At 38.7% G+C, this 17,006-nt stretch overlaps 1 protein-coding gene across 9 annotated transcripts in view; it reads right to left on the bottom strand.

The window, feature by feature from the left end:
- Nucleotides 1-17,006, bottom strand: part of FRY (FRY microtubule binding protein) — a 570,040-nt gene that overhangs the window by 77,699 nt on the left and 475,335 nt on the right. For all 9 annotated transcript variants that reach the window (XM_043997434.1, XM_043997432.1, XM_043997428.1 and 6 more), the window contains 4 exons: nucleotides 15,198-15,280; nucleotides 7,004-7,154; nucleotides 4,887-4,990; nucleotides 3,639-3,824 (listed from right to left, as the gene is read on the bottom strand). In XM_043997434.1, coding sequence (XP_043853369.1) covers nucleotides 3,639-3,824; nucleotides 4,887-4,990; nucleotides 7,004-7,154; nucleotides 15,198-15,280 — 524 coding nt within the window. The remainder of the gene's footprint in view (nucleotides 1-3,638; nucleotides 3,825-4,886; nucleotides 4,991-7,003; nucleotides 7,155-15,197; nucleotides 15,281-17,006) is intronic.

Raw genomic sequence — 17,006 nt, forward strand, 5'->3', positions numbered from 1 at the left:
TCTGTTTTATGAGGCAATACTGCTTATAATGTTTCATAATCTTCCTCCCTAAAATTTTGCAAATGTTTTTTTATTTGGCCTAAAAACTGATCCCTAGTATCCTGTCCTGGCTTTTCTGCCAGGTTGCAGAACTCCCTGCTGAAGTGGAATGGAAATATACCATAATACAATATAGAAAAGTATAAAATACAAAGCTTGGTTTTTAAATTGTACCAACCAACTGAATTTTTAAAAAAATCATTGTAATTTTCAGGCAGCAGTCTCAAGTAAAATTCATGTATCAATTGTTTTGGACATTCATTTGAGTGACAACTTAATGGCATAAAATGATTTTTAAAGATCCAGGTGCTGCCTACTGTCCACATTTCCTAAGAGCTATATGTAAGAGAAACATTTGACTTCAACAAGTCAGCACTACTTTTCAAAGTACTCTAAAGGATAATAAGCTACCCTTAGGAAGCATATTGCTCACTCAGTAAGGTGAGAATTAACCCTTTCAGCGAATGGTGGTTATTTGAGAAGAGAAAACTTACTAAGTAATGACTCTGGTATGCTGGAAATACTGGATTTTTGGCAAAATATAGGTAAGGCCTTTTTCCAGGTAGAGTGGGCAGTCAATTTTTTCAAGTACATTTATCAAATTGTTAAAATCTGAAGACGTCAATAGGTATTTTTGAAAGAGCAACAACATATAATTTAATAAGAATAGGAATTGTGGGGAATGGGACACATATAAAAGAACTTGGCATTGGCACATACTGTTCTCATTCTCAAAAGGAGAAAAATGGATTCTGGGAACAAAAGACTGTTGAATCTGACATCATTCCCTAGTAAAATTCAAGAATGGATTATTAAATAGATTGGTTCAAGAATTTTTAAAAGGATTTTCCAAACTGGAAATATTACTAAGTTGAAAAAAGTTTGACTAAAATGATATCAAGGATACTGTTGCTGAGAACAATAATCCTCACTTTCTGGTGATTCATGTAGGCAAAAATGATACCAGAAGAAAACTAGAGAGCATCATAAAGTCTTGAAGAGAAATTGAAGACTTTACTGGCATAGGATGCTTCTCATTAAAGGTAAAGCAGAGGACAAAAGAAGACCTGGGAAGTGAACAACTGGTTAACATGGTGGTATTAAAAATGGGATTTGGATTTCTGAAGGATGGTTTAAGAAATAGGAATGGCAGCTTTTGGTTAGGAATTGGATATACCTAACAAGGCTGGTGAGAATAAGTTTGCCTTTAATCGTGTAAATCTAATTAAACTGAAAAGGGTAAGAGGAAGACTATCTACCATATCATAAAGAATGGCTATAAAGTAGGAAGGAGAATAGCAGTAGAGACACTCAGAAATTCAGAGGAGATAATGTTCAAGAAAGGAGCCCTGGCCTTAGGTGTCTATACCCTGATGCCCAAAGTATGGGTAACATGAAAGCTAGCTATAGGGAAGCTGTAGGGAAGATGAAGAGACATAGGATAGATGATAGTACAATTAGGTAAGTTCATAATTGGTTGACTAGCTGGATCCAAAGTATGGTAATTAATGGCTTGATGTCAACTTGGAAGGACTCCAGGGGATGCCCCAGCAATCTGTGCTTTCCCTGTATTGTCTCTTTTTACAAAATCATCAGTATAATGGATAAAAGCATAAATGACATGCTTACCATTTGGGGGTATGAAACAAAGCTGAGTGGGATAGCTAACACACTGGAAGATAGAGTCAGGATTCAACAAGATCTTGATAGACTATAGAAGATTGTGCTGAGTCTTAATAATATGAAATTGTATAGGGAAAAATGTCAAATCTTACAATTGAGTTCAGTTAATCAATAAACATTTATTAAGTGCCTACTCTGTGCCTGGCACTATGCTAAGTGCTGAGGAAACAAGTACAAATAAAAACATAGACAGTTCTTGTCATCAAGGAGCTTACAATCTAATGGTGGAAGACAACATGGAAAGCATACGTGGGGCTGGGGAAGAAGGTACCCAGGACAGGGGCATAATGGAGAGTTCCAGAGAAGTCCAAAAGTAGTGTGGCTACTGAAAATACTGAATGAAAGAGTAATGCTATAAAACTATCTCAGGATGCTGGGAGGAACTGTCAAACTTGAGAAAAGAAAATTTAATAGATATATATGTAAGTGTTCTAAAAATCAACAGCCCAAAGGCAGAATGAGGGAGGCTTTGCTTTACAGAGTCTGAATGGAAAGATGTATGGGCTTTAGCTGACTGAAAGCTAAAAAGGAGTCATCAGTGTGGAGTAGTTGCCTAGAATGCTGATGCAGTATTAAACTTCAGGAATAAATGCATGGTTCAAAGAAAAAAAAGTAGGGAACAATCTTATTGTATCCTGGACCAGATACAGAATATAGTGTTCAGTTCCTGGCACCCGTTTTAAGTGGGTTGTTGACATTCATTGGAGAATAGCTGAACAAGTTCTGGTACATGAATATGATGGAATACTATCATGCTTTAAGAAACAACAAAGGGTAGGGGACAGCTAGATGGCACAGTAGATAAAGCACTGGCCCTGGAGTCAGGAGGACCTGAGTTCAAATATGACCTCAGACACTTGACACACAATAGCTGTGTGACCCTGGCAAGTCACTTAACCCTCATGGCCCCACCAAAAAAAGAAAGAAAGAAAGAACGAAGGTGCTGGTTGCATAAAAACCTGGGAAAATCTGCATGAACTGATACAAAGCAAAGTGATCAGAACCAGGAGAACAATCTATATAGTGAAAGAAGTATTGTAAAGACAAGCAACTTTGAAAGGTTTAGGAATTCTGATCAACACAATGACCTGTTCCAAAGGACTCATGTTGAAACATGCAGTCTACCTCCAGATGGAGAGCCAATGGTCTCAGAATATAGACTGAATTATTTTCTTTCTTTCTTTCTTCCTTCCTACCTTCCTTCCTTCTTCCCCCCCCCTTTTTCTCTCTTTTTTTTCAGGGGGAAACATAGCTAATGTAGAAATTTGTTTTTTATGACTATATATATCTGTAATAGATTTTTATTTCTTAACTTCTCATTAGGTGGGGGAGAAACAAGAGAGAAAGAGAGAATTTGGAACAACAAAAAATTTTTTTAAATCTCTGTGCTTAAAAATAAAACAAAACAATAGAAAGTTGAAAACACTGGCAAATAGAGTACATGCTATGTCCTCTGATGAATTTTCTTATGGTGGGTGTGGAGCTAGCTACATGAGATGATCCTTAAGGTACAGTGTGGTGGTCCTAGACTTGTCATTAAGAAAACTTGGGTTCAGATACTGCCTTAGTCTCTTCCTAGCTGTATGATCTGGGGCACATCACTTAACCTCTTTGTGATCGTTTCCTCATATGTAAAATGAAGGCATTAGACTCAGTAATCTCCAAAATCTTTTCTAGCTTTAAACTGATGATCTTATGGCTTCTGTGGGCCTCAATATCTTCATCTGCAAAATGAAACACTGGCCACGTATTCACATGGTGAAATTAGCATCCAGCAAAGTTTTATGGATTTCTTATGTTCATCACACTGATGATGAAATAACAGCATTACAGAAATTATTTATTTATTCTGAAATCTTCAGAAGTCTCAGCATTTTAGAGAGCAACTTTATGCCAACAGTTTCTGTTTTTGTTACCTGTATAGAGGTATTCAGGGAGATAAGCTGGCTGGACCGTGAGTGTCTTGGCTTCACTCATCTCTCTGGTCTGAAGAAGTACTGATGCAATAGAATGAAAATTACTATTGCAAGAAAGAGCGATCAGCAGATGGAGAAGCAGCTTTTTACTGTGTTCAAAGACTTCAGGCCGGTAATGGTCCAAACCTGAGGGGAAAAGGGAAATCTCTTTGTAAAAACACACTTTTGGCTAGTTTGGAGATTATGGAAATAACAAGAATTCCAGTGTTAATTATGGCATCCACACCTAAAGGAACACACAGAGTAGAAAGTTTATAGTTTTTTCATCTGTCATGTGAGTTAACAATGTAAAGAGTGAGGTTCAAGCAAACAACCTGCCTTGTTCCTTACGTCAAAATCTTGGAGTAAAGTATCGGGGCCTTTCTTCTTGGATCCCCAAGAGTATCTGACATTGCTCAGCCTCCCTTCCCCCCCCCCCCCATCTCCATGACACTGCATTTTCCAGACCGTATTGCTCATTCTTCAGCCATCTTTGCTTCTTTTCCTGGTTTTTCTCCCTCCCCACCCCACAGCTATGCATCTTCTCTGAGGATCCATCCTTGTTTCTTCACTCCTGCTGCCTCTATGTTTTCCCTATCCAGTGCAATGATCCTGTCTGATGACTTTAACCAATCACCTACTGTTGATGATTCCTGCTGTTGGAGATTATCATTATTACTTTCATGGACCTACTTTATCCTGAATTTCATTCTAGAGCAAAAGGACATTATAATAGCTAGCATTTATATAGTGCTTTAAGGCTTGCAAAGCATTTTCTGGATGTCTTTTTATTTTATCCTCACACCCCCCCCAGGAGGCAGGTACTATTATTATAATCATTTTATAGATGAAGAAACTAAGGCAAACAGAGATTAAGTGACTTGCTCAGGTCCACGCAGCTAGTAAGTGTCAGAGGCCAGATTTGAAACAGGTTTTCCTGCCTCCATGTCCAGCCAGTACTCTATGCACCAAGCCACCTAGCTGCCTCCTGATATTATCACAAGCTTCCCAGGTATTTGGATTATTGTTTAATTGTGAGTCCTGAAGCTAACATGAAAACCCGATGAATGATGGAAAGCAATGTTATAATCTTGAAGACTGGGAGTGGTGAAGATTGAAACGAATACTAACAAGATTCCTTTTTTTTTAATGAGCTTGTGGTCATATGGTGTACAGAAGGATCATGATTCTTCTTGGATGTAGCCTTACCTAAGAAGACAGCATGAAGCAGTAAGGGTAGATGAAGGGCCCAATCTTCTCTCACACTGTGATCCACAACCATCTCAGTCATAAAAATAACAGCAATATTGCACCTAATGAAAAAAAATGGGGAATTAGAGATGGAGAGGGTAAATAAAATAATTTATCACTAAACCTTAATGAAATGAAAGCTTCCCAGTGCCCTCTGAATTAGCATATCAAATGGTCAGTAAACATTTATCAAACACCTACCATGTGCCAGGCCCTGTGCTAAGTGCTGGGAATACAGAGACAAGCGAAAGACAGACTCCTTGCCTCTAGGGGCTCATGATCTAATGAAGGAGACAACAGGCAACCGACTATGTATGAACAAGATGTCTACAGGATAAATGGGAAATCACTGTTGTTGTTTGTCCTTTGTTCTCAAAGAGGACCATGATGTCCGGGTGATGTCATGACTTGTACTGAATTGGATTTAAGTGAGGGAGGGCTGTGCAAGGTCACCAACCTCACTCTCTCCTCCAGACCCATCTAGGTCCAGTGGCAATATATACACTAGGATGACTGGAGATGGCCCCAGATGTCTGAGGGAAATGGGGCTAAGTGACTTGCTCAGGGTCACACAGCTTAGTAAGTGTCTGAGGTGAGATTTGGACTCAGGTCCTTTTGACTCCAGGGCCAGTGCTTTATCCACTGGATCACCCCGCTAACAACAACAACAACAACAACAAACAAAAATGGGAAATAATCAGAAGAAAGGCCCTAGAATCTTGTAGAAGGTGGCTTTTTAGTTGGGACTTGACGGATACCAGGGAAGTCGGGAGATGGAGGTGAGCAAGGAGAGCATTTCAGGGATGGAGAACAGCCAGGGAAAATGCTCTAAGTTGGGAAATAAAGTATATGAGGCCCCTACTCCAAGAAATGGCTCCTTACTGATTCATTCAATTCCATGACCATTTATTATGTGCCAAGCTCTGTGCTTGGTTTTGGGGATACAAAGACAAAAGCAGCAGTTTCTGCCTTTAAGAAGCTTACAATATTTGGATATAGAAATAAAATGAAATAGAAATATATATATATATAAATATACATACATACACATACACATATATATTTATGGAAACACACACACACACACACACACACACACACATATATATATATATATATATATATATATATATATATATATATTTATGGAAAGGGAAGGCCTAATACCTGGGGGAGAGGGTGTGGATTAGAAAAGGCATGTGCAGGAAGAGGCATATGAGCTGGGTTTGGAAGGAGGTTAGGTATTACAAGACACAGAAACGAGGAAGAAGTGCGTTCAAGGTTTAGAGGGCCTCCTGTGCAAAAGCATGGAGGTGGGATACTGTGAATGAGGGACAAAAACTAACGCCAACTTGTTAGGCACATAGGGTGTATGGGGGGGGAATGTGAAGTAAGTCTGGAAAGATAAGCAGTTATTGAAGCTATTATATATAGAGTATTTACTAGGTGATGGGAGTGTGGTGTGATGGGGTATATAATGACCATAATTAATAATAGTAATAATTAATAATGATAAAAATTTATATAGTACTTTAAGGTTTGCAAATATTATCTTATTTTTATCTTTACAACAAACCTGAGAGGTAGGTGCTATTATTGTTCTCGTTTTGCAGATAAGGAAACCGAGGCACAGAGAGACTAAGTGACTTGTCCAGGGAAATACAGCTAATAAGTGCCCAAGGCTGCATTTGAACTTCAAGTTCATACCATCTATGGTGCCACCTAGCTGTGGGAATGCAAGTTTCTCATCTTTATTTTGCTTCAATCTTAGAAGCCCCAAGTAATGAAAGCTATGTGGCAGGAAGAATCTTTAGGGAAAACCCAGAATGGGCCAGAAAAGTTTTGTGATTTATGTCTAGAATAAGAATATATTTTGGGTGTAAATCCAGCAAATACATGGGGGATTAAGAGTTGTGATTGTTTTTAAAGCTCACTCCATTTTGGGACCCAAAGTAAGCTCATCAAGGCCCTCTGGGAGAAAAGACTAAGATTTCATTATACTAATATTCCACATAATATTCCATTATCCTATACAAACTAAGGTTCCATTGCTCTTAACTGAACAGTCAGCTCACCTATGAAGTGGTCCCCGAGGGGTGATGGTTTCTGGGAGGTAGTCAACCAGGGGCGCCCAGCATCCTCCAGTGCAGGGCATTGGCAATGGTTGTGGTTGTTTGGTCTCTGTTATATTTAATAACCATCCAGTGTATGGAGAAATCGGATCATCTAAAAGACGAGAGAAAGAATTACACTTCATTTCAATGAGGGAAGATGCCCCTTTTCACTACTTAATAGGCAAGAAATACATCAAGGACCTGTGATTTCCTCAGTATGGGAACTCCCTCCATTAACACTTTCATAACCTATATATCCCTGATGGGCTTATAGAGTTCCCTGAGGTTCAAAGAGATTATGTAACTTGTCCATGGTTATATAGCTAATTTATGTCCCAGTTATGATTTGAAACTAGGTCTTCCTGACTCCAAGTTCAGCACTCTATCCATTATACCACACTCCTCTTTATTACTTGCTATTTAAACTAAAACCCACAAATTTCACAATAGTTAAAATGACCTCCAACTATTCAGTGTGGTTGATTCATCCAAAACTTATTAATAATTATTTAGTCACTTAACCCTTCTGTGTCTCAATTTCCCCATCTGTAAAATGAATTAAATGAGACAGCTCCTTCCAGCTTGAGATCTTAGATTCTATGATGTGTACATTCATTTAATAGGTACTGGGGATACAAAAATAAAAATTACATGGGTTTTACCCTCAAAGAGCTTACAATATAATAAGGGAGAGGGAATCTGTTCCCCGCCTCCCAGGGCGTGTGTGTGTGTGTGTGTGTGTGTGTGTGTGTGTGCGTGTGTGTGTGTGTGTGCACACACAAATGACAGAGAAGGTAGAATGATGGGGCAAAGGAGAGATGCTGACAATCAATCATTTATTTTCTACAACACATAGAAAAATCTGAAGAGGGAGAAATAGTTTTTAATGGAAGGGGATGGATGATCATAGGGAAGGAAGGCTTCATGGAGGAGGTGGCACCTGAGCTGGACCTTTAAAGAATAGGAGTATTTTAACAGGTAGACGTGAGGATAGAGCACATTCCAGGCACTGAGGGATTTGTTGTAAGTCATTTTCCAGTCACGTCCAACTCTCTGTGATCCCACTTGGGGTTTTCTTGGTGAAGATACTGGAGTGGTTTGCCATTTCCTTCTCTTTTACAGATGAGAAATCGAGGCAAACAAGATTAAGTGACTTGCCCAGGGTCACAGAGCTAGTAAGTGTCTGAGGCCAGATTTGAACTCATGAATATATCTTCTTGATTCCAAGTCCAGTGCTCTATCCACTGCACCACTGAGCTTCCCTGAAGGATAGCCTGGACAAATATATGGAGCTTAGGAAGCTATTACCATAGTTCAAAGGTGGTATAATTGGGAAGGAGAGAAATACAAGAGATATTATTGAGGTGGGATCAATAGGACTTGGCAACTGGTTGGATAGGATGGAAGGTTAGAGAGAGGAAGGAGTAAAAAATGACTGTGGTCTTGAGCCAGGGTGACCAAGAAGATGCTAGGCCCTCTCCTTAACAGAAATAGGAAAGTTTAGGAAAGGACAATTTTTGGGGGGGCGGGGCAATGAGGGTTAAGTGGCTTGCCCAGGGTCACACAGCTAGTAAGTGTCAAGTGTCTGAGGCTGGATTTGAACTCAGGTCCTCCTGAATCCAGGGCCAGTGCTCTATCCACTGTGCCACCTAGCTGCCCCTGGAAAGGACAATTTTAATAAAGGAAGATGATGGGTCACTGTGGTTTTGAACATTCTCTTGGCCTCTTTTTACATGTTCTGTTTGAGGTGCTAGTGGGCTATCCTGTCCAACATATAATAATGAACATGTGAGAATGCATGGAGCTCAGGGAAGAGACTAAGACGAGATATATCCACCTGGGAACCATTTGTACTGCAGTCAAGACAGTGGATGAGATCTCTGAGGAAGAGAATATATAGAAGGAAGAGGAAAAAGGCTGAAAACAGCTTTGAGTGACCCTCAAATTCAGAGGTCAGCAGTTAAAATGGCTTAAAAAAAAGCAGACAGTATTTTGGAAGCCAAGAGAGGAGGGAGTGTTTAGGACAAGGGTTCTTAACCTGAGGTTTGTGAATTTAAAAAATATTTTGATAACCATATTTCAAAATAATTTGTTTCCTTTGTATTACGATATATTTTACTTTACACATTTAAAAACATTCATTCTAAGAAGGGGTCTATGAGCACAAAAAAAGTTAAGAATTTCTGATCTAGGAGGAGAGGATAGTTAATAGTGCCAAATGCTGCAGAGAGGTTAAGGAAGATGAATAATAAGAAAAGGTCACGGATTTGGCAATTAGGAGGTCATTAGTGACCTTGGAGAGACAACTGAATTCTCATGTCCGTACAATATGAATAAAGTTGCATAATTTATCTTTCCTTTTCCAGGCTGAAAATATGCCCTGGGGAGTCTCAGAAGCAAGTTGTTCACATTTTAAAGGCTGTAGCTAAATTATTATTATTTTTCTTCATTTTTAATAGTGCTCCTCCCTAATCATAAAGTATGCAGTTAAAAGGATCTCCTTTCAAAACTAAAGTTTAGACAACACAGCTGTTTGTGCTAGGAAACTCTACTAATGGTGGGTATGATGTTTTTGTTGCTTAGTTTAGTTGTTCTAGGGGATGTTGGGATAAAAAATGCCAAACTCAAATTTACTGAATCAGGCAGATGTTATGAAAGGAGGTGCTTACTGTGTGTAATTAACTAGTGCAATGAGGGATGAGGTTAATAGCATTCAACTCTAAATTAATTTGGGAAGTAAAGGCAACAAATTAGCACTGGTGTTTCAGTTCAAAATTCACTCAGCAAAGAATCAACAGGACAGCTGTTGAGGTCAGTCCAATAAGATACTTTATCCCCTAGGGAAACTGCTCAAATGCAATGCATGTGATCAAAAAATACCCTAAGGTATAGTGTTCTATTCTTTTCAAAAAAGCTTTCATGGAGACTACTTCATTTGGTCCTCTTAACAGGGACCCATTTATTATCAATGTAAATGCATTTTGCTTTTAAAGATCGGGGATTCTTTCTTTTTCTTTTTCTTTTTCTTTTTTTTTTTGGTGGGGCAATGAGGGGAACCAATTTATTATCACACCCATTTTATAGATAAGGAAACCGAAGCTGACTTGCCCAGGATCAGATGGTTAGCAAACACTGGAATTGGGACTCAAACCCAAACTTCCTGTTCACAGAGACCCTTCTCATTTAGTAGAATAGAAAACAGAAGAGCAAAGAGTTTAAATGGTTTGTTCAGCAGGATATGAATCCAGGTCTTCCTGACACTAGGTCCAGAGCTGTAGCATGTTGTTTCTTACTAATGTTTCTCTATGTCTTTGCTAGAAGTATATTTTGGATGCTCTGTATAAGTGATTCCTCACTTTCATTGCTCCTCTGAGATTAAAAAAAATCTTTTCCCACAGAAAAAGTGACTGAAAGGTTCCTGCTCGAATGATAACAGCCAAGTTGGAGGACTGAAAACTATATTCCATGGCATAACATGCAGTGGGGGTTGGAAAGAGAAAAATATCTGATGTTTAAAAAGTGACTGCTCTTTGTTTCTGTAATTTTCTTCTAAGCAATGCAAATGTACAACATATTGCAACCAAGGTCTATAAGACCCGAAAGGAAATGAGAAGCCTTTTGTACAACCAGGTCCAGATGAATGGCTTCCTTCAAGTCCCTGCTAAAATCCCACCTTCTACAGGAAGGCTATCCTGATTCCTTTCAACTCTAGTGCCTTCCCTTTATTGATTATTTCCTATTTATTTTGTATATATTTGGTTTGTACATAGTTGTCTGCATGTTGTCTTTTCCATCATACCATAAACTCCTTGAGGTCAGGGGCTATCTTTTGCCTTTCTTTGTGTCTCCAGCACTAAGAGTGCAGTACCTGGCATACATATGTTTATGGACTAACTGACTTCAGATGAAATAGTTTAAGGATAGGGCACAGGGTTAGGGATGAAGCCTAATTCAGCTCACTCAGCTCTGTCCCCTGGCTTGCTAAAGAGACCTGTCACAGTGACCCATTATTGCTTCATTTTATTTCAAGTAGTACACAGGGGTATAGAAGACCTGGTAGCATTCAGCTAATAATAAGGGTCTGCTCTTCCTTAGAGCAGGGGCTGTTAAACTGGGGTCATAAACAGTTATGAACTAGTTGCATCTCTGTAATTTATGTAGACATATTAACAGATTGTGGATCCAGGTCCATTCATTGTCTACACGACCCCCCAAATTCCTGATTTCTTTCTAGATAAAATATGTCATAGTTACTTCATTGATTTGGAATTGGATCCAGGTGCTCTTGCTTCTTCAAGAGCAGGGATCCTTAACCTTTTCTGTGTTATGTATCCCTTAGGTAGTTTGGTAAAGCCCATGCATGCATGTTTTCTCAGATTAATGTTTTCAGGAGTGTAAAATAAGATACACAAGATGACAAAATAAACTAATTATACTGCAAAACATTTATCAAAAATTCACAGACTTGGGGGCGGCTAGGTGGCACAGTGGATAAAGCACCGGCCCTGGATTCAGGAGTATCTGAGTTCAAATTCGGCTTCAGACACTTGACACTTACTAGCTGTGTGACCCTGGGCAAGTCACTTAACCCCCACTGCCCCGCAAAAAAAAAAAAAAAAATTCACAGACTCTAGGTTGAGAATCCTTTCATCAGGGCAAAATGGACCCTATTGGTAAAATGCCACTAGGTCTTCACTACCCCTGTGGATTCCACCTGGAAAAAAATGAAGCAATAATGAGTCCCTGTGACAGACATGTCTTTTTAGCAAGCTGAGGACAGAGCTGAGTGGACTGAATTATGCTTCATCCCTAACCCTATAACATCCCCTTAAAGTGTGGGGGAGGCACCAAACCAATAAACCTTGTAAGTTTCTCATCTATGGTGGGATTGTGTAGTGAGAAGAGCACAGAACTTAGAGTGAGGCTAACCCGGCACTAATTACGTGACCTCAAAATCTGAACGAAAGTTCCCTCATCTATAAAATGGAGATAACATTACTTGTACTATCTACCTTATAGGGTTGTTTCTAGATATGTACTTTGTAGGCCTTAAAGTGCCATAGAAATGTGAGTTCTCATTACTAGGACAATGATCAATAAAGTGGCCTTGACCTTGGAGCTTATGGTGTCTCTCATAGACACCAGCTTGGAGAGCTTGATTGTTTCTTTGTATTAAGTTAAAACACAGATCTCAAAGCTAATATTCTGGTTAAATGAATATTTACTACTCAAGGATTTTTGTGGCCTATAATGACTGTGTAAAATAAACTTGTAGTATTCCAAGGTCAAATTTAAGCATCCCACTAGTATTTTCTTTTTACAATTAAATTATGAAGATTTTTTTTACCAATAAAAACCCCAAATCTAACAGTCTCCTTAAGAATACAATAGAATTCACATTTATAAGAAAAAATAAGAACTTGTATAGTATGAAATGACAATTTATGCATTGTTTGAATTTATAATGACTTCTGTTCCTACAAGTACTTTTGTGGCTCTTTTCCCCTGGAGCCAGTGGAGTTAGGTTAATATGACGGCATAATTATTAGCCTGCTTTTTATTATAATTACACTCTGAGTCATTCATCTAGTAACTGCTAAGTGTGTGAGGTTTTTACATAAAAGGACTCTAAATAGGCAGTTTAAGTTTTGAGTATTTTATTTATTACATCTCCCTGCTTGAGTCTATGTCCTGGGGCCCAAAGTACATAAATATACATCATCAGTGACCCAAAGATTTAAATGAAATCATATACTCATTGGTTCTTTTGTCCAAAGTACTGACATATTCATGTCATAAAATTGTCCAGGAAATGTCGCATCCCTTTGATCTATATTCTATTATGCTAAGCCCATCATGATGTGGAGATGGCTGTCTGAAACATGAGACGCCATCTTTTTATCCAATTTTTCCTACCTCAAAATGTGACTTCAAGTGTACTGCCACATAAGCTAGACTTTTCTTTAACCAACAACTCTCCATTTTTCAGAAACTGATTGTCTGGGTTGCCTGAATCCCTGCCCTAGGGTCACATATCAGTTCATTTTACTATTAATTTGTTGGTAGCTCTTGTAAAAAAGAGTGTCGTTGTTGAGTCATTTCAAACTCCTCATAACTCCTTTTGAGGTTTTCTTGGCAAACATACTGGAGTGATTTGCCATTTCCTTCTCCAGTTCATTTTACAGATGAGGAAATTGAGGCAAAGATTGAAATGATTTGCCCAAGGTTACATAGCTAGTGTCTGAGACTGGATTTGAACTTATGAAGATGAGTCCTCCTGATTCCAAACTCTGTGCTCTATCCAACGGCACCACCTAGCTGCTCCCAAAAGGACTGTAAGGAAGACAACCGAAAGCAAGGATTTCAGCATCTATGGGTTTTCAATCATTCCTCTCTCTTACTCTCCTGGATGTTAGAGAATTAATGAACATTCACTCAGAGAGCAATGACAACACAAATACTTGGTTATCATCTTTATTTAGTTCCTAACAGCTTTTCCTATTTTCCATAGTAAAACTGTTTTGTTACACTAACTGAATTTAACTTACCGGAGGCCAACATTATATTCATGATTTATGTTAAAGCAGAAATAGCTGATCCCTAGATTCCCTTTACTAATCTCCTTGGCACTTCGATATGCTATTAGGTCTATTATTTTGATCCAGAATTTCTATCATGCAAAGACAAGTGCTACTTTGTGCCCTGGCGCCTGAAGCAGAAGCCTGGGGCTTAATGAGACAAGATGCTTTGACTCTTGTTTGTTCATCTGCTTAAATTACAAGAAAAATAACATTGCAAATTTATCTCTGAGCTCAACTAGATTTTAACTGTCAATGGAGTGCCTGATATAGAGAGAACCAGCACTGATACAGATTTAGATGAGTTGAGGCAAATGGGTATTTTTTCCTAATCTTAATAGTAATTTAATTTTTTTCCAGTTACATGTAAAGTTACATGTAAAGATAGTTTTCAACATTTGGGTTTGTTTTTTTTTTTTTGGTGAGGCAATTGGGGTTGACTTGCCCAGGGTCACACAGCTAGTACGTGTTAAGTGTCTGAGGCTGCATTTGAACTCAGGTCCTCCTGACTCCAGGGCCAGTGCTCTATCCATTGCGCCACCTAGATGCCCCATAACATTTGTTTTTATAAGATTTTGAGTTACAAAATTTTCTTCCCCTCCCCAAGACAGAAAGCAATCTGATAGAGGTTATATATGTACAATCACATTAAACATATTTCTGCATTAGTCATGCCTTGAAAAAAAGAATCAGAACAAAAGGGGAGAATCTCAAAAAAGCAAAAAAAAAGTAGAAATAGTATGGTTCAATCTGCATTCGGATTCCACAATTCTTTTTTCTGAATGTGGAGAGCAGCAAATGGGTATTTTTTAAACATCTAATAAACTGCAAAGTTTCTTCCCTGCCTCCCCCCTCCCCCCTCCCTCCTCCCCATGTCAATTTTTCTCCAGCCCCTTCCAAACTCAACCTTATGTCAATAATTCTTTTTTTCCCCTAGCAGCAAGGAAGAATGCTATGAATAGGTCATACTGATTAAGAGCTCATAATAACCAGCACATTATAATGATAAAGCACTTTATATTCATTATGTAGAAATATAAAAGCAGGGATCTGGGCAGGATTCTGAATTTTAATTGGACTTCTTGTTTCCCCATAGCCTTCAGGCGGTGAACCCCGTGCTGATGGCAGGAGTGAATTCCTGGCTGTGCCACATCTGCAGTGGCATAATTTTAAAAAATAGTAATAACTGACATTTCTATAGACTGCTTCAAAATTTTCAAAGTGTTTTATACGTATAATCTCATCTGACCTATCCTCACAACAACCTTACAGTATAGATATTCCTTGTTGTTGTTATTATTATTATTCCTCTTTTATTGATGAGGAAGCAAAGACTTATTGAGGATAAGTGACTTACCCAGGGTCCCACAGCCAGTTGGTTCTTCCTGACTCTATGGCCAGAGGAGTTAAAATGGAATCTAAATCTATTCATTAGACCAAGCTGCCCCTCAACTATGCTCTGGTAATTAATTGGACCAAGAATCTTTAGAGCACTATGATGCTTAGTCTATTTGTCCCCCTTTTATTGCCCAGCATTTCACATTGTCACTTGAACAGATCTGCCAGTTACTACTTACTCTTGTCCTCATCGTAGGAGCCTCCGGAGCTATTGCTGTATCTTGATTCTAGCCGAGTGTGGGCTCTGATGACATTACTGAACCTTCAAATGCAAAAATAAATCTTCATTTAAAAATGTTGCATAATTAATAATAAAGATTATTATTTCATCACCCTTGGGGATACCTCTTTTATATAGCACCCCTGATTCAATCTGAAAATATACATATATTTTTCATCAAGGAGGCTGTTATAAAAACTCTTTCTAATTTTCCTTGTATTTATTTTTAAAAAAATATTTTATACATGCTTATTCATATACATTTTGTGTCTCCCAATAGAATGTAAGCTCTTTGAGGTCAGGGACCATTTCATCTTTGCCCTTGTATCTCCAGCATTGAGTGAGTACCTAGCACATAGGAAGTATGTCTGACATATTGGAAGTATTTAATTAATAATAATAATAATAGCTAACATTTACATAGTTCTGGGCAGCTACAAGGTGTAGTAGATAGAGAGCTGGGCCTGGAGTCAGGAAGACCTGAGTTCAAATTTTACTTCAGACACTTATTAACAGTGTGACCCTGGGCAAGTCACTTAATCTCGTTTACTTCAGTTTCCTCATCTATAGAATGAGCAGGAGAAGAAAATGACAAACCACTCTGGTATCTTTGCCAAGAAAACCCCAGATGGGGTTACTAAGAATTGGACGTGACTGAAATGACTTGAATAACACAAATATAGGGCTAGCTAGCATTTATATAATGCTTTAAGGTTTTACCATATCTTGGTTATTTGAACCTTACAACAATCTTGGGAGATTGTTACTATTATTATCCTCATTATACTGATGAGGAAACTAAGGCAGACAGAAGTTAAATGACTTGTCTAGGGTCACCCAACTAGTGTCTCATGCAGGATTTGAATTTAGGGCTTCCAGGTCAAAATTCTCTCCACTATGCCACCCAGATTGTTGATCAATTGGTTGGTTGCCCTTGTTCATAGCCACATGATCCCAGCTGTGGGAGTTTTCTTTATGCTTGTTTCTGAACGTCCCCAGTCTTTCTAGTTTACTATGAGACCCTGGTAAATATGCAAAGGCCATATTGAAACCTACAGTGTAGGTTTAAGAGAAGAAGAAAAAAAAAATCACGGTATGTCAAGTCTCGGACCATGTCCTCTTGCCTGTTGCTTCACTTGTCCTGAGGCTTATCAGGAAATAACTGTACCATAAAGGTCTAATTACAAAGGGAGGCTTTTCCTCCACAGTCTCTTTCCTGGGGTTAACAAATAATAATAACACTTTGAATTCATAAAGTACCTTCCCTCCTCAGTGCTTAGAGGGATTTCATAGCTAATATCAGGTTTACTATTACAATAAACCTACAAGGTAGAGGGATGGGCACTCTGGTTTCTATCTTATATAATGGGGAACAGACACAGAGAGGCTTTGTTTTCTTCTCCGCATACACCCAGAACAATGACCAGGCAAATCTGGGACTATGCAGAGAGCACACCTGGCCAATCCAAACAATGGTGTTTTTTTTTTTTTTAAACCTTGCACTACTGTGATTGGCTGTGCAGTCCTGGCCATCCTTCACCATCGGTGGCACAACCTTCTGTTTCCCTCCCCTTAAGAGGGGTGAAGAACACTGGGATGGAGCTGTCACTCAGCTCCGTTCCTCCAAAGGCGTGAAGGAAGAACAATTTCCTGTCCCCTTCCCTCCATCTAAGACCTCTCTGAGGAGACCTGACATCAGGTGAACAATGTCAAAACAGTATGTTCTTTGCCGACTAAAGCTCCTGAAACGACTACAGCGACTTTGGTT

The sequence above is a fragment of the Dromiciops gliroides genome, chromosome 3 (assembly GCF_019393635.1).
Source record: "Dromiciops gliroides isolate mDroGli1 chromosome 3, mDroGli1.pri, whole genome shotgun sequence".
In the NCBI taxonomy this organism is placed as follows: Eukaryota; Metazoa; Chordata; class Mammalia; order Microbiotheria; family Microbiotheriidae; genus Dromiciops; species Dromiciops gliroides.